This window comes from Ursus maritimus, unplaced genomic scaffold (assembly GCF_017311325.1).
Source record: "Ursus maritimus isolate PB19 unplaced genomic scaffold, ASM1731132v1 scaffold_1, whole genome shotgun sequence".
In the NCBI taxonomy this organism is placed as follows: domain Eukaryota; kingdom Metazoa; phylum Chordata; class Mammalia; order Carnivora; family Ursidae; genus Ursus; species Ursus maritimus.
Window position 1 is genome coordinate 98,304,263 of NW_024423343.1, and position 23,058 is coordinate 98,327,320.

At 39.8% G+C, this 23,058-nt stretch overlaps 1 protein-coding gene across 8 annotated transcripts in view; it reads right to left on the reverse strand.

Annotated features, from left to right (window-relative positions):
- Nucleotides 1-5,575: 5,575 nt before the first annotated feature.
- The window catches only part of CUNH2orf76 (chromosome unknown C2orf76 homolog), a 55,233-nt gene continuing 37,750 nt past the window's right edge, over nt 5,576-23,058 (reverse strand). For 6 of the 8 annotated variants that reach the window (XM_040645809.1, XM_040645815.1, XM_040645827.1 and 3 more), the window contains exons 3-6: nt 22,612-22,662; nt 18,761-18,798; nt 6,954-7,076; nt 5,576-5,741 (exon numbers count right to left, since the gene is read on the reverse strand). In XM_040645809.1, the coding sequence (XP_040501743.1) occupies nt 5,592-5,741; nt 6,954-7,076; nt 18,761-18,798; nt 22,612-22,662 (362 nt within the window). In that variant the 3' untranslated portion in view covers nt 5,576-5,591. Of the gene's footprint in view, nt 5,742-6,953; nt 7,077-14,490; nt 14,573-18,760; nt 18,799-22,611; nt 22,663-23,058 lie in introns of all 8 variants that reach the window. The other 2 variants (XM_008686113.2, XM_040645845.1) reach the window with 2 other exon arrangements.

Below are 23,058 nucleotides of genomic sequence, written 5' to 3' on the forward strand. Positions count from 1 at the left end.
TGTGCAGCGACAGTTTTCCAAAGGGGCCCCGGCAAGGCCACCTCTTGGGCTGTCCCAAGGAGGCAGGAACATCATCACCTCTCCTGCTTGCATCTGGAACAGGAAGAAAGACAAGGCAAATAAAACACCTTTGCTATGGAAAAAGCTCCTCAAATTCACATACAGCTAGGCTTGGCTAGTGAGTGGGACTAGGGCCTATATGTTCTTGTGGCACAAGAAGAGAAAGTACGTTCTCTTCAAACGAAAAGGGCAAAAAAATCACATAGGAGTGCCAACCACCGACGGTGGGACACTGCCTCTCAGCCTGCGGTTGACACCCTTCCTACTTTATGTTTCTCCAAGGGCCTAATACCCCTTGTTTTCAAAGAGTGGCAGAATGTGGGATTTGAAGTCAGAAGAAAGTTGCTCTCGGACTTAATCAGTGCCTTAATGTCTGACAGCATCAAGGTTCTTGGCTCCAAAATAAAGCTGATGCTACTACACCGTTCATAATAAGCATCATAAGATACTTACTGAGCACGTGACTTCACGCTAGGCTCTGTCTACTAAGTGCCCCAGAGGTAACGTCTCGCTTGATCCCCAAAACTCTGGGCAGTGGGCACTGTCTTTTCCATTTTACAGATGGGGCTGCTCACAGTTCTTTCCAACGAGAGAACTTAAATGAGATAATATGTAAAACACATGCAGTGTCCGGCAAAGAGTGAGGATTCAAAAGGAAAATGAGACACTTCAACTGTATTTAAGAGAATGATAATGTTTTAAATATCAAAGGATAGCGCCTTAGAACACACGTTTAAATAATGACATATGTGCAGAAAAAAGTATGGAGCATCAGGCTATGCAAAGCCGTGACCTCTGAAGAAAGGGACGTTCATGTTACCTTAGAATTGGTTGTTTTTAAAATCAGAGGTTAACCTATGTAACTTAAAACACACCAAAAAGATCAGAAACACTGAAAAACGTATATAGAAGAAATAAACTAGATAGAATATGCCAAAATGGTTATGGCCATTGCCTAACAGGGTTTTTTTTTCTTACTTCTTTTAACTTCTAACAGATATTAGTTTTCACTAATTCTTAACACAAATACATTCTCCTTATAAAAAGATGAAGGTTTTCCCAGCGTCAGCTCCCAGTACTAGTCCCCTCCCCAGAGGTGATCGATTTGGTGTACATGCTTCTGTGCATATGTATAGATGTGTATACAATGTGTTTATTCATATACATGTGCACATATATACACAGCAAAAGATTTTTTTTTAAGTAGGCTCCATGCCCAGCATGAAGCCCAACATGTGGCTTGAACTTAGAATCCCTGAGATCAAGACCTGAGCTGAGATGAAGTGTCAGATGCTTAACCTACTGAGCCACCCAGGCGCCCCTATGGATATTTTGTGCTTTTAAACAAATGACATCACAGTTTGAGTCTCTGCAATTCCATCCATCAGGATGTCCCAAAGATGGTCCCATGTCCACAAATAATGGACGTCCCTCCTTGTTTCAGATTAAGTAGTTGAGAACATAGATACATAGTAGCTTGTTTGACTACTCTGCTACTGACTTCAACTAGGACGTTTACAGTGTTTTTCTACTGCACATAACACTGGTGGATTCCCTTATAAATGCCTCCTTCTGCAGGTGTGAGAGGGTTTCCTTGGGACAGATTCTAAGATGTGGAACTTCTGGGTCAATGGAATCTGCACATTTGTTATTTTAATAGATAGCACACCAAATTGCTTGCCTAAGTGACTGTACACAAATTTATATTCCCACTGGTAGCGTGGGCACACATCACTGCCAATACTTATTACCAAACCCTTTTTACTCTTTGCCAACTTCACAAATGAAAATGTATCCTGTTGTTTTGAATTTCCTTGAATAACAGGGTGTGCATCTTTTCACATGCTTATAAGCCACATAGATTTCCTTTTTTATGAACTCCTTCTCTACAAAATGTGTCTATTTTTCTGCTGCATGTTTGTCCTTCCTTTTCTCAGACTTATTATAAAAGTCATTCACAAATTCTGGAAACTAATCATTTGTCTCCTTTATAAGTGCAAGTAGTTTCTCCCTAAGTTTGTCCTTCAACCTTTGATTTTTTTGCAGGGGGGGGGGAGAGCTAGTTTTTCATACAGATACATCAAATTTAGCAAATTAGAGTATTTGCATTTTGTGTTTTAGGGAGGACTTCTTTATCCCATGGTCATAAATATAATCTACATTTTTTTAAATAAGCCCATCATCTCATTTTTCATGTCAAGTTATTTAATCCATCTGAAATTTTAGTGAATGGTAGGAATCATTTTTTTAATGCCTAGTCACGTGCTAAATATCTTTTCTTACAAATACCTTTATTATATAATAAGTTTCCATATACATTAGTCAGCTTACTTTGCTATTCTTTTCCTTCGATTTTTTTTTTTTCTTGGTCTATTTCTGTATCACTTCCCAGCTGTTTCAATTACTATACTTTTAAGATATATTTTAACATCTGGTAGGCAATCCCCTTTCCTTCTTGCTTTTCCAAGTGATCTTGGCTTCTTTTGTACGTTTACTTTTCCAAATTAATCTTTCAATCAGTTTGTCAAATTCCAGTATAAATCATTTGGGATCTTGATGGAGGTCACACTAAATTACAGATTTGGTATAAATCTATGTCTTTACTATACCACAGCTTCCATCTATAAACAAGTGAGGTCTCTTTATTTAGGTCTCATATCCTCTAGTATACGTTTCTGTAGCTCTTATGCACATGTTACTGTGCGTTCGTTATCAAGCCCTCTGGAAGTCTCTCATTACTCCTCATAACGTGTCAGTTGATCCTCTTTCAATCCTATTGTCTGCAAATGAATGGTTTGCCTCCTCCTTTCCAGTTTCTGTGCTTCTTACGACTTTTCTTAATGTATTGGCTACAAAAAGGCCTGCGGAACAATTCTGCATAGTCCCGGCAACAGTGGTCATCTTGTTCCTGTATCTCCTCTAATAGGTCTGCTTAAAACACTTCTCCATGAAGCAGGTTTTGTGGGTAACTTTCGTCAAGTGAAGGGCATCCTATTCTAGTCTTAGTTTTTATTCATGCTCGGGGTTGCAGATCATCAAATGCTTTTTTGGCATCTATTGAGATAAGCATAATTTCTTTCTTCTTAAATCTGTGGGTTTTGTGAATTACTTTGGTCAGTTTTCTGTAGTTTTGAACCCATCTTCCATTCCTGATAATAGCCCTTTTTAGTCATAATGTAGGTCTGTTTGATTTTCACACCTGTGTTTAATAACTATGTAACTGTCTAATAAGAAAGACATCAGAACAAAGGGTTATATATACATGTTTTTGCATTTTTGTTAAAGAAAATACACAGGTAAAGATAGACTTAATTTTTCTTAGAAAAGAAAAACGTGTGTGTAAACGGAATGTGTGCAAAATGAGCGAACGGTGTGTGCTTTAACCTGCTCTACTCACTAAATTCCCTATTTGGGTTAATGTCGTCACCATCAGGCCACTCACGCAAGCAAGACTCACCGAAGCCCCCACTCCTCCTTCTGCACAAGTCCCAGGGTCCCATCAGTCACTCTACCCCATGCCTCTAATGGGAGGCCACAGGGCAGAAAGAGCAAGGTCAGGCCTTCAAGACACACCCAGCTCCAATCCCACTGCACACGACTGCCCTGCTTTGAGTGAACTACTTTACCTCTCTGGGCCCCAATTTTTTTTATCTATAAATAGACTGGATACTATCAACACTGAAGAGCCGTGGTCAAAATTAAATGAGATAGTATTTGTAAAGTACCTAACACGATGCTTGCCGTGTAAGGCACAAGCAAATGTTAACACTGTCTCGTGAAAGTCTCCTCCCCTCTCCTTCCCCTGTGCCCTGCCTAGGTCAGGCCCTCCAGTCTTCACCCTGTCCATGACAACTCTCTTTCTGCCATCAGGACACGGCTGCTAAAACCCCCTTTCTAAAATACAAATCCACTGGCTCCCCACTACCTACTCGATAAAGGTCCAACTTCTTAGCCTGAGGGATAAGGCCCACCTCAAACTCCCTCCTGGCCTTGTCTTCCTCCACTCTGGTCTCAGGGCTTTCCACACCAGTACATTGAAATCTGTACTTTCTACAAGCTCTCTCACAGCACTCTGCCTTTGCATATGCTGGTCCCTTTTCCTAAAAGCCTTTCCCTTATTTTCTACTAAGCAGAAATTCCTATTCAACCTTTTAAGAAAAAGTTCAACTGATGCTTCTTTTAAAATAAAAATTAATCCCACACAGAATTAACTACCCCATCATCAATAGCAGTTCTCTCTGCCATTATTAAGATTACTCGCTTAAATATCTTTGCCCACTCACTGGGGCAAAAACTGTGTCTTATTTAATTCTTTATCACCTCCCCAGAAGCCTGGGTCATTGGTCCTTTTTAAATGAATGAAATGATGAATAAAATAAATTTTCTGTTTTAAATAAGGCTCCACTACATCCTTCAACAAAGCAAAAAAGCATATTCTGATTATGTTAACCAGACTTTCAAAGCTGACTTTTTTCCCTTAAGTTAGCCTCTACCACAATGAAACCAATTTGCCCTACCAGCAGTTCTCAGGGTTCTTAGAATAATTCTGGAGCCAACTAACCTTGTGGGAGTTCTGATTAGATGAGAGGCCCCTTTGAAGTCACTAGTCTTCAGGTACTGGTAGTAGCCATTATCAGGAATCAAGAGTATTATATTACTTTGAAAGAAAGTATCTTCCATGACGTAGACTTGTTCTCAATGAACAATTTTCTTCCACAAGTGCAAACATCCTGCTACCTTCTGTCTTCAAAGAAATGAGTTTGGTTCTATTATAGTCTGTTCCTGAAGTAAGGAAACACAGCTCAGAACAACAACAAAAAATATTCAGCCATGTTATTTGTGTGGGCTGAAATATGAAAAGAAGAAGGAACTCTCTTACATCAGAAAACCTCCCTAAAAGATACACAATTCAATTCATGCATGGCGGTGTACCATCATGAGCAGAAAGATGGCACTGGTGGTCATCAGAGACTCATAATCTCTGCTAACCACAGACAGTGAGAGTGCATAGTGGCTCTAATAGAAACTGTGAAAAACACACAAAATGAACAGAATGACCTCGGTCTTATAATCTTTTTAAAGAACCCAATATGCAAGCCACCCAAATAGCCCCTAATTTCAGAAAAGTAAGTTATGACTAAAGAACCAATATTCCATGATGATTTTTTTTAAAGATTTTATTTGAGAGAGAGAGAGAGAGCGCGCGTGCAAATGGGGGGGGGCAGAGGGAGAGGGAGATGAGCTGACTCCCCGCTGGGCAGGGAGCCCAACATGGGGCTTGATCCCAGGACCCTGGGATCATGACCTGAGCCAAAGACAGACACCTAACCGACTGAGCCACCCAAGCACCTTTCCATGGTGATTTCTGAATTAACTGTTTCTTTCACTTTGAAAAAAAAATGTTTTTCTCATAAATAAATAAATTATTTTACAACAAGAAAGAAAGAAAAAGGGCAGACCTGCAGAGAGAGAAAGCACCACAGACTTCAGCTCAAATAGCAGAGCCGGAGATTAATTTTTAAGTTTATTTGTCAATTTCCAAAACTCACTAGTGGAATAAAGAGCTTAATACAGGTATGCAAAAAGGGAGCCCCCAAGAGGTTTTCACCAGGATGAAATGGGATTAGCTTTGTAGTTCTTATAATCTTCTTCACAGAAGAATGCAATTTCAGTTTCGTGAGCTGGAAAAAAAAAAAAAGACAATGGAAAAAAATTTTAATGTAAAACTAGATTTTAAGCAAGCATTGAAATCCATATTACTCTGATTCAGTGTTTCAGATGCCTAAAGTGGGAAAGATGAGCTATTTGTTGGGTTTCACATTTCACCAAATCAACAAGAAGTAAGTACCAGCTGTCGTTATAAGAATTTAGAATTCAAATAATTTAAAAGTAAAAAGAAAAATAACCAAAAAAAATTAAAAACAAGAATAAGACTGGCTTCCAGGAAACCATAAAATTACTCATGTTATAGTCCTCTTAACAATCCCAGAAAATAAACGTTTATTTTTTACCAAATGTGCTGCTCAGTTACTGAAGGAGGAGGGAAAAATGCTTTTTTTTCTCTCTGAAATTAGCCTGTAGGTATAATAATTTAATACTTAGAGGATCAGTAGAATACCTTACAGATCACTTTACATTCTCCCTCATGACCCATCAAAATATGTGTCTGAAGAAGTTAATTTTTTGCCTGCTTATGACTAATTCATGAGGCTTCAACAATATGCAAAGTGAAAGACACAAATTGGCTTCTCCCGCAATACCTTCAAACACCTCTAATTATTCACAGGGGATATGGCACAGCTAAAGGACCCACAAAGGAGCAGAGCAGTCACAATTCTTTCAACCTAGCAGGTCAAAGACTCCGTCTTCTAAAACAATAAGTCAGCAACATTATTAATTCAGACCGGAGACAAATCTGATGGAGAGCCTTCCAATTATTAAACATGCAATTCTTTAAGGTGTGCGCCAACAAGTTCCACGTTCGTTTTTTTAAAAATTAAATCAGAAGTTAATACAGTCTGCTTAGCTTTTACAGAAAGAGCAAAAGGGCCTGCAGACTCTTGACAAGAAAACAGACGAGATTATTTGTAATGAATACCGATCACTCAATTAACATATCCTCTAAAAACAGACAAGTAAAACTCTTCAAGCCAAATAAATAGGATAATAGGGAAAGATGCCAAGGATTACCACTGGTCTCTTAGTTTACCAAACTCATCTCATCACTAGAATTTATCACAAAAGAATGAAATTAAGGAGCTTAGCATGACATTTCAGTTAAAAAAAATGTTTTTGCTGGTTTTAAGAATATCAAATTTATTGTTTCTCAATCATGAGTTACCCGTGCTCATTACAGAAAATACAGAAATGTTGAAAGAAGAAAATAAAGTTACCCATAGTCTCAGATCCTCATTCCAGTCCCAGTGCATCTTCAAGATTAAATGAAGATTAATCTTGATGAAAATCAGATTGCAAACTCTCAGCACAATGAGCCTGGGGGTAAGGGGGAGACAGGGCTGCGACAAACTGAGAATCAATGAGGAGGGTCTGGAAACAAATGAACCCTGGGCAAACAGGAAGTTTACATACAGCTGAATTTTACATGAAAATAGCATTTAAAAGAATGGCTAAGAGGCCCCACACATGGAATCAGTAAAATATTGAAAGGGGGGCTTCAGAAAACTCAATATTCAGAGACAAGATATTTTGAGATCTATTTCTTTATATAAAAAGCTCCTGGAGGGGTGCCTGGGTGGCACAGCGGTTAAGCATCTGCCTTCGGCTCAGGGCATGATCCCAGCGTTATGGGATCGAGCCCCACATCAGGTTCCTCCGCTATGAGCCTGCTTCTTCCTCTCCCACTCCCCCTGCTTGTGTTCCCTCTCTCGCTGGCTGTCTCTATCTCTGTTGAATAAATAAATAAAATCTTTAAAAAAATAAATAAATAAATAAAATAAAAAGCTCCTGGGGTTTCCTATTTTGAAGGGAAGGAAGCCCAGAGGTAGACCTCTATCATTTGCAAGGGATTCTAATCATCCTCCAAATGAAGAAGGAGCTAAAAGCACCCTGTTCCTCGGAATCACAATGCAAGGTTTTCTCCACGATGTGCTATTTACATACAGAACTTTACACAGCGCTTTGCCCACGCAGCACTTTGCTCAATACACACTAACTGTAATTACAATTTTCACTTACTGCTGTTGACATTTATCTGTACCCCTTTTGAGAAACGGATACGTCGTATAGTTCCTCAGTATGGTAATAACAGGTTCAGAATAAGCTAAAGTAAAGAAAGGACTGACAAAGCGTTTTTGTTTTGCCACGTAGGTTTCCTTGGGTCTAATTAACTTATAGATAAATTCATTACTTATCTAAAGTATTTATATGCCATCTCTCACAATACACGCTCATGATGAGAGCCCCTAAGATAAAGATTTTCAGATGAATACTTTTTTTTCAAAAACAAGAACAACAAAACAAGACTCACAAATGGGTTAAACTCCCAACACTTCATGATGGCTGATAAAATTTACGGCCTTCAAAAATCGGAAAACAGCACACAAATTCAAAGTGGGTTACTCTGAATATTCGAGAGTAAGACATAAAATGTATTTTAAACTTTAGTAATGTGGTCCTCAAACCGAATAGAATGCTTTTTAAAATCTGTAAAATTCTCTTGAAAATGTTTGAGAATGATTTCCTGTATTTATGCCACACATTTATTTATCAATTAGAGTGAAAACAAATTACAGAAGATTTTCAAGACCTCTGTATCATCACCCTTTCAACCATGATCCCTTAAATTCTTGCTGCCCCGATTCTATTTAAAATGGCTCCAGAAGAACCCCGAGGAAGTCTACGGTGTGCCAGTCCCCTAGGGCACCTGATTTTAAATTAAATGTGCTGCAGGCGCAGTGCACTCAGGAGCAGAGTGCCTTGGCGTGTGAATCTGAAATGAATGTAAAACCTAAAATCCAATAAATACATTGCCAGTTCATCCCTTTGTCTTACTATCAAATGAAATCAAGTAAGAACCCTCCAAACACTGTGCACCATTTTATTTTATTTTATTTTAAAGATTTTATTTATTTATTCAACAGAGATAGAGACAGCCAGCGAGAGAGGGAACACAGCAGGGGGAGTGGGAGATGAAGAAGCAGGCTCCTAGTGGAGGAGCCTGATGTGGGGCTCAATCCCATAACACTGGGATCACGCCCTGAGCCGAAGGCAGATGCTTAACCGCTGTGCCACCCAGGCGCCTCTGTGCACCATTTTAATACTGACTTTCAAGTTTAATGAAATGAACACAAGCCAGGACATTCAAACTTTGAAAATTAAATTAATAAATATTTTTAAGATTTTATTTATTTGAGAGAGAGAGGACGCGCGAGTGAGCAAGAGTCAGGGGCAGAGGGAAAGGGAGAAGCAGATTCCCACTGAGCAGGGAGCCTGATGCAGGGCTGGATTCCAGAACCCCGAGATCATGACCTGAGCCCAAGGCAGATGCTTAACCGACTAAGCCACCCAGGTGCCCCTGAAATTAATAATTTTATAATGTGTCCAAACAGGTCAGCTCCATATATATACACCTTCAATAGGAAAATAATAATGACTTTAAATAAAAAAAGGTAAGAAAAACCAATTTTAAATGTAAAAGCTCAAGAAAAATTCAAGGTAGTATACGTAAGCTCCTAACTAATTTACTCCAAAAAAGTCACCTATTGACGAGGATTTATTACAGTTTAGAACTCCCTAGCCTGTACTAGTCGGCACCAAAGAAGTATAAGGCACAGCAACTGTTGTCTGAAAAGAGAGACAGAGACATGTGCACGGACTCTGTGGTACACATAATTAACGATCAGGCAAGCTGTAGTGTGATATTAAGTACAGATTATTGGCCAAAAAGAAAAAAAAAAAAAGTACATATAGGAAGAGTGAGGTCTGGTTTCTGCAGCAATTTGAGACCAAAAGGACAAAGTTTCACCTTCTCTCCTGGTCCAGGCGTATATCCTATCCTTCCAAGTTTCATAAAAATCCAAATCTACGAATCATTCAAAACTGTGCTCACAGGTGAGTTACATTTATACTTATTTTTTTACAGCTGAGTTCTGTTTCTAAGTTTGCACCGAAGTGATTCAGCCAAGAGTTCCCAAACACAGTGCTCTATTTCATATTTGCTTCAAGCATCTGTTTTTTAGATCAACTGGCAGAGAGGATTTCAAGCTACAGTTTAAAGAGAACAAACAGCAAAATAAATCTGACCTTTGAGAGACTGGCCTGTGATTCCCACAGTGGCGAGGGGAGGGTAAGAACGGAAGAACAATCCAGACCCCTTGCTCTGGAATCCCAAATTCCCTGAGCCCACCACCTACCTTCCTGAATACCAGACTACCACTGTTTTGAAGTTTAAGGTAAAGAACAGCACCCATAACACGCCGTTAAGGGAGGAAAGCATGTATGCCCTAAGATATTACTACTCAGAATGGGAAAGGCACCTGGAACGTTCAGGAAACACAAATCAAACACGATCCTGATAAAGAAGTGAGAGCCAAAGAATCCTGCAATATTAGCTGTGCATCGGAGATAATCAAAAGACGCTGGGCACAAAGTAAGGATTCTGGTTGCGGGCAGACAACAACAGTTGACACGCAAAATGAAAACCGACCACAAGGGAGCTTTGGAATGATTACAGGATCTGGTTTGACGCAAACTCTTCCCTCAGGTCAGCACTTAGGGTTTGGCCCACTGTATCTTGTTTTAAAATATTTCCAGCAAAACACACACCGGGCTTGAAAAGAGTTACCCTGCCACCATTTCTTTCCTAAAGAAGGAGGATTCAAAAGATAATAGTAGAATGTAGCCAAAGGAAAGAGATAAAACACCACCCCAAAAATACTGACATGCAAATTCACCACTTAGGGGAATGAACCCATAAAACTACCATCATTAATGACAAGGTAAAAATTTTTACATTTACAAATAACAATTCTAAGTAAAGCTCTCTTCTTCCTTCCAAAAAAGCACATCTTTTTACTCAGGTCTTTTAGCTCTGAGTCCACAAGCGAAAATGTGCCCTGACGTCGGGCACAGAATATACGATTGGGATCCGCAATGCAGTTACAAGGCCGGGCCAGGAACTGGAGAATTTCTCCGTGAGAAAAGAGATCTTCAAACAAGTTTGTTCCCCTAATTTCCCCCCCTCACAGTCCTTCTCTTCCTTTCATGAATTCTGCAGAAAAGTCATAATGATAAATTTGTTACATTGGCATTATTCCCATGGCAACCGGCTGTGATGGCAGAGTGACGGCCCTCTAGCAAGATCAAGTGGGAAAAAGGGAGAGTGAGGACTCAGAATTCTTCTCTTCAACCACTTAAAAACCTAACCAGACACAGCAGCGAGGGAGGGGAAACTCCCCAGAAAAATCACACACTTCAGGCATCACTTTTACAACTCTACTCCCACTCAGAATTTTGTGGCTCCCCAGAGACCACTGCCTCCTTCCCCATGTGTAAGTGAAGCTTCTCCAGGGCACGGCATGGTGGCTCCAGGTGACACGGAGAGGAAGCCACTCCAGCCAGGCCAGGAGTCACCCCTGTCCAGGGCTGTGAGCTCATCAGGGCCGGGGGGGGGTGGGGGTGCGGTGTGAGGTTCTGGGACCACCCTGAAACTAGCACGGAACTCGTGACAAGAATCTGATTCTCATCAAAGACCCATGGTCTTACAACAAGAATGACCGAAAGATGGATTTGATTTTTACCTTTATAGATGGTTCATTACACGAGCCCAAAATTCATGACAGTTAAGCCAACAACTCAGTATTTTAATAAATTCAAAACATTTGCCAATCGGCTTCTCTAAAACGGTTTCCAAAGACGTATTTCTGACGGTCTCCACATGCATCGTTCCAGATGTTTTCATACTTTTTTTTTCACTCAACTCTTAGGACAACGCTCTGAAACAGGTTTAGTGGTTTCTGTTTTGTTTTACAGAAATCAAAACAGAAGTTCAAAAATACTAAATGGCTTATGAAAGGTCACAAAAATGAGTAAAATGCAGAGCCCTCACTCAAACCCATTTTCTCCAACTTTAGGAGTCTATTCTTTATTTTATTTTATTTATTTATTTTTTTTAAAGATTTTATTTATTTATTCGACAGAGATAGAGACAGCCAGCGAGAGAGGGAACACAAGCAGGGGGAGTGGGAGAGGAAGAAGCAGGCTCACAGCGGAGGAGCCTGATGTGGGGCTCGATCCCAGAACGCCGGGATCACGCCCTGAGCCGAAGGCAGACGCTTAACCGCTGTGCCACCCAGGCGCCCCAGGAGTCTATTCTTTAAAACTGGTTCCTCGGGGCGCCTGGGTGGCACAACTTCCGTCTTAGCTCAGGCTGATCCCAGTGATGATGGATCGAGCCCCATCGCTCTCTGTGAGCTCACTTTCTTCCTCCCACTCCTGTGTGTTCGCCCGCTATCGTATCGAATCATAAAATCTTTGAAAAAAATAATAAAATAAAATAAAATAAATAAAATAAAATAAATAAAATAAAATAGGTTCCTTAATTTACATACGGTACATGAGAACTGTAGAAAAAATTTCAATTACAAGAACAATTAGATAATACCAAGAAGGAAAAAAGCAATCAACTGCTTGCAGTGCCACCAGCCAGAGAACCATTTCTATAATTTTGTTACATGATCTTTTCTTCATATACACATATAGACATGTAAATGTATACATTTATAAACAATGACGGTATCACACAATATATTCTATTTCCATTCAATAAAGAAAGCTCTTATATCAGTGACTCAAGAACGGGGAAGGTGAGAGAACCCCACCACCCCTTTGAAGACACATCTCACCCTCGGGGGAGTTACGGAGCTTGAGGAAGTGTACTCCTGCTGGTCTGGTAACAGATGCGACAGGAAGTTAAGAGTGACAAAGTCTTATTGGTCAAATTGACCTACGGAAGTTAGAGGTAACACACATTCCCAATAGTAGTACCAGAGAGTATCCACTTCCCAACACTCTCTTGGATACTACCACTTTTCTTCACGTCTGTTAGTCTTGAAATTACTGCTTGTCCAAGGTCACCCAGTCATTAAGTGGCAGAATCAGGTTGTAAACCCATGCACTTTGGCTCTAGTCTCTAATTCTTAACCATTGGACCACTATACTACATAAAATAGCATCTATCTTCATGTACATTTCTCTCTCTGGACTCGTAAGGCCGAACTATTTTTCATATGTTAGCTATTTCTTCTATTAGTAGGATTTCTTATCTTTTTCCAAGCTAATTATAAGAGCTTTTTATAAATTCAGGTTAATAACGTTTTGTCATACATGAAGTATTTTTTCATAGTTCAGTGCTTCTCCTTTAACTCTGTTTATATTTTTTAGTTTTTATGTGGTCAAATCTATCATTTCTCCCTGCTCTATGGCTCTGCCTTCAAGGTCACGCTTGGAGAGCTCTTCTCCCCAAGATTATGAAACTACTAAGCCACATTTTATTTAAAAAAAATTTTTTTACATTATGACATATAATCAATCTACAATTATTTTGTAATAAAGGTTGAAATAGGATTTAAATTTTATTTTCCTGAATGCTTTGGCAACAGGCCCAACATCATTTTCTGGCTAATTCATTCTTCCCCCACTTATTTGAGAGATCAAAACTTTATCATATTGTGAGATCTTACTTTTTTTAAGTTTGTTTCTGATCTTTTCCAAGGAGGTTTCGATCTCTACATCAATACCAAACCAGTCTGTTATAATAATTATAGCTTTACGTTTTAAAGGGGGGCTAGCTTCTAGCATGCCCCATGGCTCAATAACAAAGGTGCCACTTGCTATAATAAGACAACAGCATTTGAAGAAATAAATGCCAAAATAAAAGCTGTTTTCAAATAATAGCAACCTTACATATTTATAATATGAAGACACTAAATGTAGCCAAAAGTGTAGACAAACAAGGAGAGTAAGTCTAAGATTTTGTAACATGTTATTTAGATTCCTATTTAAATTAGAAGACCTGTCAGGAACTCACTTTAGCCCACACATGTCACTCAAAACTGAATTTCTGACATACGTCCCTAAAATAACTCAAAAGAACATCTGTCAAAGAAAAAAAAGAAAAAGTAAGACTTCCTAACATGGACCTCACTTAGAGTGCCCCTTAAGCAGGGTGTCCAGATAATTATAAAGTAAGTGTGATTTGTGCTGTTTCCCTGCAGTCACGGACCACAAAGGTACGTCAGAGGCACAGCACCCTCCACAGCTCACAGCTCTCTGAAAATCTCCACTCCCATCACCAGATAATCTTCAGGTGTACATACACAGAATTAGAGTGACATCTAATGGTCACAAAACATGTCACATGGCGTTTCTTTAAAATAGAACTACATGCACATTCTAGGCCGAAAAGCTAACTCGGGCCCCCTTTCGAGCGCACAGCTAGGCTCCTGTTTGAAATTCCACGACTCGGCGGGTCCCGAGTGATGTGGAGGACTATTAGAAACCGCGCTACACGGTTATACAAACAACATCTCACTTCATTATTCCACATTAGTTCTACTAGGTCCATTTCTCTCGAACCATCAGTTCAAATGATGCCGATAAGAGTAAGTAGGTTATTAAGTGAGTAATAACCTGTCAATCACTTAAAACAACCCTCAGCAGAATTCTGAGCATACCTGCAGAAAAGAACTATTTGCATTCTGCACATTTGGAGAGCAGATATCTCTTGCCCTCAGTCAAATGATCTGAATGTACATCATTCTCGTCCTCCTCTGAATAATTATCAGGGAGTGTAAAGAGCACCCAGGGTAGCATTTACTTTGCAGTGAATTATCCAAACATCATCAGCCAGGCATCAGCAGAGAGGCTGGGGAAGTGAGTGCCCCTCCAGCACCACGAGACGCTCTTTCTCACCGATTCCAGCGGTGCGCAGTGTGCTGTCTTCTTCCAGCATAAGCGTATCATCGTCTTCCAGACTCAACACAAGCTCGTTCGACTAAGAAGAAAGAAAACCTGCATCTTACTAGTCCTCCTATGTGCTTCCTATTTGGTAAGACTTCTCGAAGATACAGGATTGTTACTCTGGGTCACAGCAATAACCAAAGTCACATGCTGCTTCCGTCACCATCAGGGCAGAAGTGAATGGATATGAGCACCTACTATGTGTGCACACTCCGTAAGCACTGGGGAGACAGCACCTTAGCACGGAGCTTTGGGGCCAGGTCCGGATGAGAATTTGGGTTCCACTGATGCCCCGCTGTGTGTTCTCCACAAACCACACAGCCTCTCCGAGACTCAGTTTCCTCCTCTATAAAAAAAAAAGGGAGGGGCACCTGGGTGGCTCAGTCGGTTAAGCGTCCAACTCCTGATTTCGGCTCAGGTCACGATCTCAGGGTCATGAGATGGAGCCCCATGTCAGGCCCTGCACTGTGTGTGGAGCCTGCTTAAGATTCTTTCTCTCCCTCTCCCTGTCCCCCTCCCCACACCCTGCTCCCTCAATCTCTCGCTCTAAAAAAATGGGGGGAGGGAGGAATGAATTTTCTCTTTGGCCCCGTGGTGAGGATGAAATTAGATGAAGTAGAGAAAACCGTAAGGCAGTGTCAGTCACAGCGCAAGGCCTCTCCATGTTAGCTGCTGCTGTTCTGTAGCTGTTGTCGTCATCATTGTCGCCGTCGTCATGGCATCCTCACAATATTCCAGCAGTCAGAGAGGTTAAGAACAGACCCAGAGGGGGCACCTGGGTGGCTCAGTCGTTAAGCGTTTGCCTTCAGCTCAGGTCATGATCCCAGGGTCCTAGGATCCAGCCCCATGGCGAACTCCCTGCTCGGCCAGGAGTCTGCTTCTCCCTCTGCCCCTCCCCCTCTACTCACACCCCCACTCCCGCTTGTGCTCTATCTCAAATACATAAGTAAAATCTTTAAAAAAAAAAAAAAAAAAAAGCAAACAAACAAACAGACCCCAGAGTACACGGAACTGAGGCCTGAGCTCTGACCAGCCTGACTTCAGAGAGAAGCAAGTTTACCTGGATGGCCCAAAGTCCATGTATCCAAAAACCTTGCCCTACCTAGTAAACACTTGATCCCATGTCATATAACCTTTCTCTATGAGGTCTGGGGTAGGGTTGGAGGAGTTGGCCCTCCAATGAAATTTACAAATCCAGTTAAACATTATAACTATAGGAGAAGATTTTGAGTTAATATCCGCCCCTAAAAAGCACACAGAGGTGACCATTAGTTGGACACACAGCACCACCTGTCAACCAGAATGCAGCTGCTTAGCAACAGTCTATTTCTAGAATATGGCTAAAGGGAACAGAAAGGCCACTCCAGCAGCTAAAATAGAAGGCCCAGAAGCCATGCTCCACAGTCCACAACTTCACCCACTAGAGAGCGCAGGGGCTTGACCTCCAGAGCACACAGATTAAAGGGGGGGGAAATGTTACTTAAAAAAATCATTTTGGGGGCACAGTCGGTTGAGCGTCTGCCTTCGGCTCAGGTCATGATCCCAGGGTCCTGGGATTGAGCCCCACGTGGGGGCTCCCTCAGGGAGTCTGCTTCTCCCTCTCCCTCTGCCTGCTGCTCCCCCTGCTTGTGCTCTCTTGTGCTCTGTCAAATTAATAAGTAAAATCTTTTTTAAAAAATCATTTTAGAATAGGTAGCACATATTCATGACACAAAATTCCCCAAGCACATAGGGAAGGAGTGAAAAGTAAGTCTCCTCCCAACCCCTATCTACCAGGTGGCCTAGTTCTCTTCCAGAGAACTAACACGAATTCTGGCATATCCTTCCAGAGGCTGTCTCTGCACACGCTCATGGAGGCAGAAATGTACAGGTAAACTTTTTCAAACACGTAACAGCATATTGTATGCTGTATTCTAACACTTGACTCTTTCCTCCTAAAACATAGCTTAAAATCATTCCAAATCAGTACACGAGCTGCCTCCATTTATCAAGGCCGTGGGCTATTCCACCGAAGGGTTATACACACACACACACACACACACACACACACACACACTCTGTTCCCATGGATGGACATTCAGGTTGTTTCCATCTCTCGCTACCATAAACTACACTGCAACAAATATCCTCATAACATGTGTCATTTTGCCTTTGTACCAGTTTTATGTGTAAGATAAGTTCCTAGAAGGAGAATCATGAGGTCAGAGAGCACGTGCAATTTTATTCTGGCAGGTATTGCCAAATGACTCTCCAGAGTAGCCGTCCCACTTTATAGGAACGCTACTAATTGCTGAGAGAACCTGTTTCCCACAGCGTCGCTGACACCGTGTATTATCAAAACCATCTGATACTTGCCAACCTAATAGATGGAGATTAACTGTAGTCCGACTTTGCATTTATTTTGAGTCAAGTTGTAAATATTTTGTTTGTTAATGGACTCAAAGGATAAGTTTTTAAATGCAATTGTAAAATAGCATCACATACTAAGAAAATCAGGCCTTTTCTGTAATATAAGTTAGAAAATTTTGTTTTCACTCGTTCCTCAATTTTTCTTTTTCTTTTTTTTTTTTTAAAGATTTTATTTATTTATTTGACAGAGATAGAGACAGCCAGCGAGAGAGGGAACACAAGCAGGGAGAGTAGGAGAGGAAGAAGCAGGCTCATAGCGGAGGAGCCTGATGTGGGGCTCGATCCCAGAACGCCGGGATCACGCCCTGAGCCGAAGGCAGACGCTTAACCGCTGTGCCACCCAGGCGCCCCTCGTTCCTCAATTTTTCTTAGTGTTATTTTTTTCTAGAAAAAGGTGCTGAATGTTTGAATAAAGTAAAATTATCAATTTTTGACAGTTTCTGGGTTTTCTACCATACTTAGGAAGACCTTCACTCTAAGATTACTTTTAAAATTCTACATTCTCTTCAAATGTTTTTGTCAATTTCATTTTTGTTAAAGCTTTTAATTATGGAAAATTTCAAACATACAGACCCTCTACACACCCATCACCCAGCTTGAACAAATGATCTACTCATGTTCAATCAGTTTCATCTCTGTCCTCACCTGTCGGCTTTATTTTCACACTTAAGTCATTAATCCAGTGAGTATTTATTTTGGAATAAAGTAAAGGATATGGATTCAACCTCACTATTTTCTAGATGTCTCCCAATTGTCCCAGTAACATTTACTGAATCCTCATATTTTCTCCATAGCTTTAAAACATCATATTTACTATACACTAAATTCTGATATATATTTGGGTCAATTTTTGGACTTCTAATTCTGTGCCATTGACCTAACAGTCCATATGGTGGCACCACACTGTTTTAATTATTAGAGTTTAATAATATGGCTAATATATGTCAGGGCTAGTCACTCTCCTTTCTCTTCCTTTTCCTACCTATTCTTATTTTTTGCATATTAGTTTTATAATCAGCTTCTTCATTCATCTATATATGGGGTGGCATTAAATTCGTACATGAAGAAAAAACGGACATCTTCATGCTCATGCATCTTCCCATCCAAATATCCTAAGCATTTCCATTTAAGTCTTATGTTGGATCCCTTTTGCCATGTCCGTTGTTTTGTGAAATTGAGGTAGAATTTCACCAAATAAAATGCTCAGATCTTAAGGGGAGTTCAGTTCAAGGAGTGTGGACAACTGAATAACCCTCACTAGCATTCTGAAGACTCCCCTGTGAGCAGGGAGCCCGATGCGGGGGTCAATCTTAGGACCCTGAGATCATGACCTGAGCTGAAGGCAGATGCTTAACCGACTGAGCCACGCGGGAGTCCCAAGTATTTATTTTTGAATTCACCTAAATTCATTGTCTTCTCTAGTCCTAGATACCCACCATAAACTTAATCAGCTTTCAAATAACCGTATACCAGAGATTACAAAGAAAATGGCATGAGGAGGGTATGGCTGCTGCCTGTGAATTAGTAACTTCAAAAAACATTTTTTTGCAAATTTACTTTTTATGTTAAATATGTGCTTGATCTAGAACAGGCATGCTTTTTAAAAAATTAACACTTCTTTAAAGGATCTACTACTAACAGAGGCTTAGTGGGGTTTTTTCCCTTAATGGCTGTAGAAAGGGTACTTACGAAATAAAAAATGCTATTATAATGGGAAATAATTTAGAAGTTGGGTGTTCATTCCTTTATTCACTGAGACAGCTGACAGTGATTACTTGCTATGAGCCGATACCACTGTACGTAGGAAACGTACCTTTGCTTTATGTGCTTGATGAACAATCTTCAGTTTATCTGAAAGAAAAAAAAAAGTCTCTGTGAAAGATTATTTTAAAACTTCATCTGAAACTGAGAAACTTAAGCCTTGCCTTATGATCCATTCACTTAAAAATCTAGTATATGGGTAAAAAAAAAATAAAATAAAATAAAAAAATAAAATACTTTTATATATCATCACCTTAAAGGCCGCTGCTGTATAAAGATATTTGAAAGCCTTGGCCTTTGACACACACGGCTGGGTGCCATAATCTGCAATGAACTTGGCCCCTTTTTCCTTAGAAGAGAAGACAGGTGGCTATTACTCAATCCTGTTTTTAGGAGTTGCAAAAGGCTCTAAGTAGCAAATAATGTAAAAAATGTCAGACGTTAACATAAGCAATTCAAAAAACCTAGTAATCTCTCAGAATACATCCAGTGACAGGAGGTCAAACGATCATCCTGACAAGTTGTTACCACTCTCCACGCTCAGGCTCACTGGTAATGTGAGCAGGGCTGCTAATGCCCAAAGAATATCATCAGTATTTGCCTCTTGGTTTTCAAACGCTGCACAAGCTCATGCCATCTAATCTGCTTTATTCAATCCTCCTTCGCTCCTTAATCTGTTTATCTTGATGTCAGGCTACGCTGTGCTTTTCCAATAAGTCATTTCTCCACATTGGGTGAAGTCCGACTTTGCAACAGTGAGCTCTTAATTATAGCAGAGGCTCACCATTCAACGGGTTTCAAGTCAGAAAGTTTCCAATTCTTCACTCAGTTTTGTTTAACCACCTAATTAACGTATTACGATTACACGTATTATTGTATCTGGACAAACTCTTAACCTTAAACTAAAATTCATTTCTATCCATCATGCCATTCGATTCAACAAAGAATTTGAACTGTAAAATGAAATGAAAGGATCTACTTTAAAAATAGGCCTGATTTAACTCTGTTCTAATAATACAAAAGAATAGGGTAGACATCCAGTTAAGACCTAGCACTCTGAATTACCCACGATTTTAAATAGTCAACTTTCAGTTATCTATTGCAATTTTTAACACAAGGTCAGCCTAAGCCTGGCACTGCAACCATGTACTTCAAAGAACTAAAAATAAACCTAATCCTGGTGAAAAAATGCATATTAGGAACGTAAATATACCACAACTGCTAAAAATAAGCTCAGAAGGTACACAAGAAAATAAACAAATTGGCTTTTGGGTTATCTATTATTCCGAGTTACCTATTATCTTTTTCTCATTATAGATAGATATGGGTTTAGTATTAGAGACAAGTTAGAAAAGCCAGTAACAGTTTTTTAAGTAAAAGGATCCTGCTTAAAGTCTGTTACAACCAACAAGCAAAACTGTGGTTTGGCCTTACCAAATATTAGTCATGTTCTACATATTTTGCTAATGAGACTTTATTAGAAATACCCTTGCTCTAATGGATCCTGCAAGCCCACAACAGGAAGGCCACATTTTTTTTTTTTCAGAAGAAGAAATGATTTGAACAGAAATTTTCAGATTTTTTCCTCCAACAGAAACTAGTAAGACTTGGTAAGAGTCTCGGAAACAAGCTAGCAAAAGATATTGTACTAACAATGTCCTTTTTCTTGTTGAATAATCTCTTTCAATTGTTTTTACTTCTTTTTTAAAAAATATTTTCATTATTAACAGAAACAACATTTGTGGGTATTGTACCCTAAGTGCAAATTACTTGAGGAAAGTAACCTCATAAAAATAAAAAGAATAGGGGCGCCTGGGTGGCTCAGTCGGTTAAGCGTCTGCCTTCGGCTCAGGTCATGATCCCCAATTGAACCCCATGTCAGACTCGTTGATCAGCAGGCAGCCTGCTTCTCCCTCTGCCTGCCACTCCCCCTGCTTGTGCTCTCTGGCTCTCTCTCTCTCTCTCTCTCTCTCAAATGAATAAATAAAATCTTTTAAAAAATAAAAAGAATATATTTGTGGGGCATTTGACGTGTTCACACAAGTGTGGTTTAATCTCACACGGCCTTGTGGAGCAAAAAGTATCAGCAGCCCCACACCGCACAGCCACCAATATTTACTGCACACACGCACAGCGTCTAGGTGATAAGGATTTAAAAATAAGACCACATCCAATGTGCTTTAGAGCACAGTCTGGTCGGGATAAATCAATCATAGATGTAGATGCCAATTAAATAGGAGGAGGGGCCCTGAGAAATCTCAGACTCTCTGTGGCCTGGCCAGCGAGCCAGCCCTTTGCCCAAGGGCGTTGGAGACAGCCACCAGCAAAGCTGGTATCAGACTCTGCACCCTTTCCACTCCCCGACCCAGTGTGTTCTATTCCCACAGAGCAGGGAGCAATACTGAAGGACAAGGACAGATGAGAAAGTAACGTGTGGCCTTACTTCTTTGAACACAAAGCGGCATATTGTTACGGAGCCAAACCCAGACTGAGTCACTGAATGTCTATCAAAACCCTAGTGGTTCTCTAATTTCTCATTTCACAGATAAATGTATTCACTTTATCTGCCAATTCACCTGAATAGTATACAAATCCTAGGACAAAACCGTGTTAATAAGGTGGGAAAATGTAAGAGGTACGTTATCTACCACCATGATGATTAACAGATATTCTAATGCTTTCAGTATCTAAAGCTTACCTTTCAAAATGACTTACGTGGAACACAGGGTTGAATATGTATGCACACGCATGCACACACACACCATGCCAAAAAGGAAATGGCATCTGTAGATTGATTCAAGTTTAAGGTTATATTGCAAGTCATTATACCCTGAAAGCTACGAAAGCCAGAATTGAGCAGCTTCATATTTACTTAATCGTGCTTTTTATTCCTTTTTCTTATTCAATATTTAGTATGTAAATTCTTTAAGCCCAATAAATCAAAGTACTTTCCACTCAGTGCCTTCAACTTCTGCTTGACTACCCCTTATGACCTCACAATTAGTCTCTGGATATTAAAATGTATACACACGGTGAAGATTGTGATTTCAAAGTATTTTAGGTCATAAGTTGCTCTACCAAATGGGAACAGAATTAAAAGCCACTCCAAAAAATGATCTAAGGTAATAAAAAATTTATGCTTCAAAAAATGTCTGTACCAATTAACAGAAATATTTATTAGATGCGTCATAATTTTCAAGTGAGGTCTCAAAGTTTGGAGAGTGTCACTATGCTGAAGGTTAATAACTGTACCATCTTTACACCAAATAATGAAACCCAATTTCTTCCCTCATTATTGCATTGCTTAATCGACCACTGCAACATACTAATTTACTATATACTATGCTCAAGTTACTGGCATTTAAAATGTTCAATCTCGGGGCGCCTGGGTGGCACAGCGGTTGAGCAACTGCCTTCAGCTCAGGGCGTGATCCCGGCGTTATGGGATCGAGCCCCACATCAGGCTCCTCCGCTATGAACCTGCTTCTTCCTCTCCCACTCCCCCTGCTTGTGTTCCCTCTCTCGCTGGCTGTCTCTATCTCTGTCGAATAAATAAATAAAATCTTCAAAAAAAATAAAAATAAAAATAAAATGTTCAATCTCTTCTTTTAATTCCTAGTCTGAAATCATTTTTCTTTCCTGGTTACCTGACAAGAAATTCATTTTAGACATCGTTTGCCAGACGTGTTATTTGTTCCTCACAAATAGGTCACTTTCAAACGCTATTTCAGTTTACTTCAGTGATACACCAGGATTCTTATATTTCTAAATAAACTTCCATATTGGTTTTTGTTTACAGATAGTAAACTCATTTTTGAAAACCAAATTCGAACTACTATCAACATAAAACTAACGTGAAATTATATTAATACACAATTTTAAAGAATAAGTAAAATTACTTACCATATTTATAATTTCTGAATGGTGGTGGCAGGCTGGTCCTTAAAGGAATATCTATAAGAGAAATATTATTTTTATTATATTCAATCAGACACTTGCAGTATATGCATAATTTTTTGCTATGTTCTCCTAGATCTCCAGAGTAAGCTACTTTGAAAAATTTGATAGAACCCAAAATGAAGCTAACATGCCATCAAAACCCAAAGGTCATCTAAAACAATGGAACCACTGAAGAAATGTTGAGCTGTTATCAGCTGAACTAAGAATTCGGTAACGTTATTAAATGAACTGCCATTTTACTAAATACAATAGCACCTATGTACATTTGAAATACGTAGCATTCGTGTGTGAAATATTATTTTCTGTAGTGGTGACATTTATTTAGCATATGAACCTGAGAACTCGTTCAGGCCAGTAGTGGAAACCAATGTTCTAGACGAGTGTTACTAC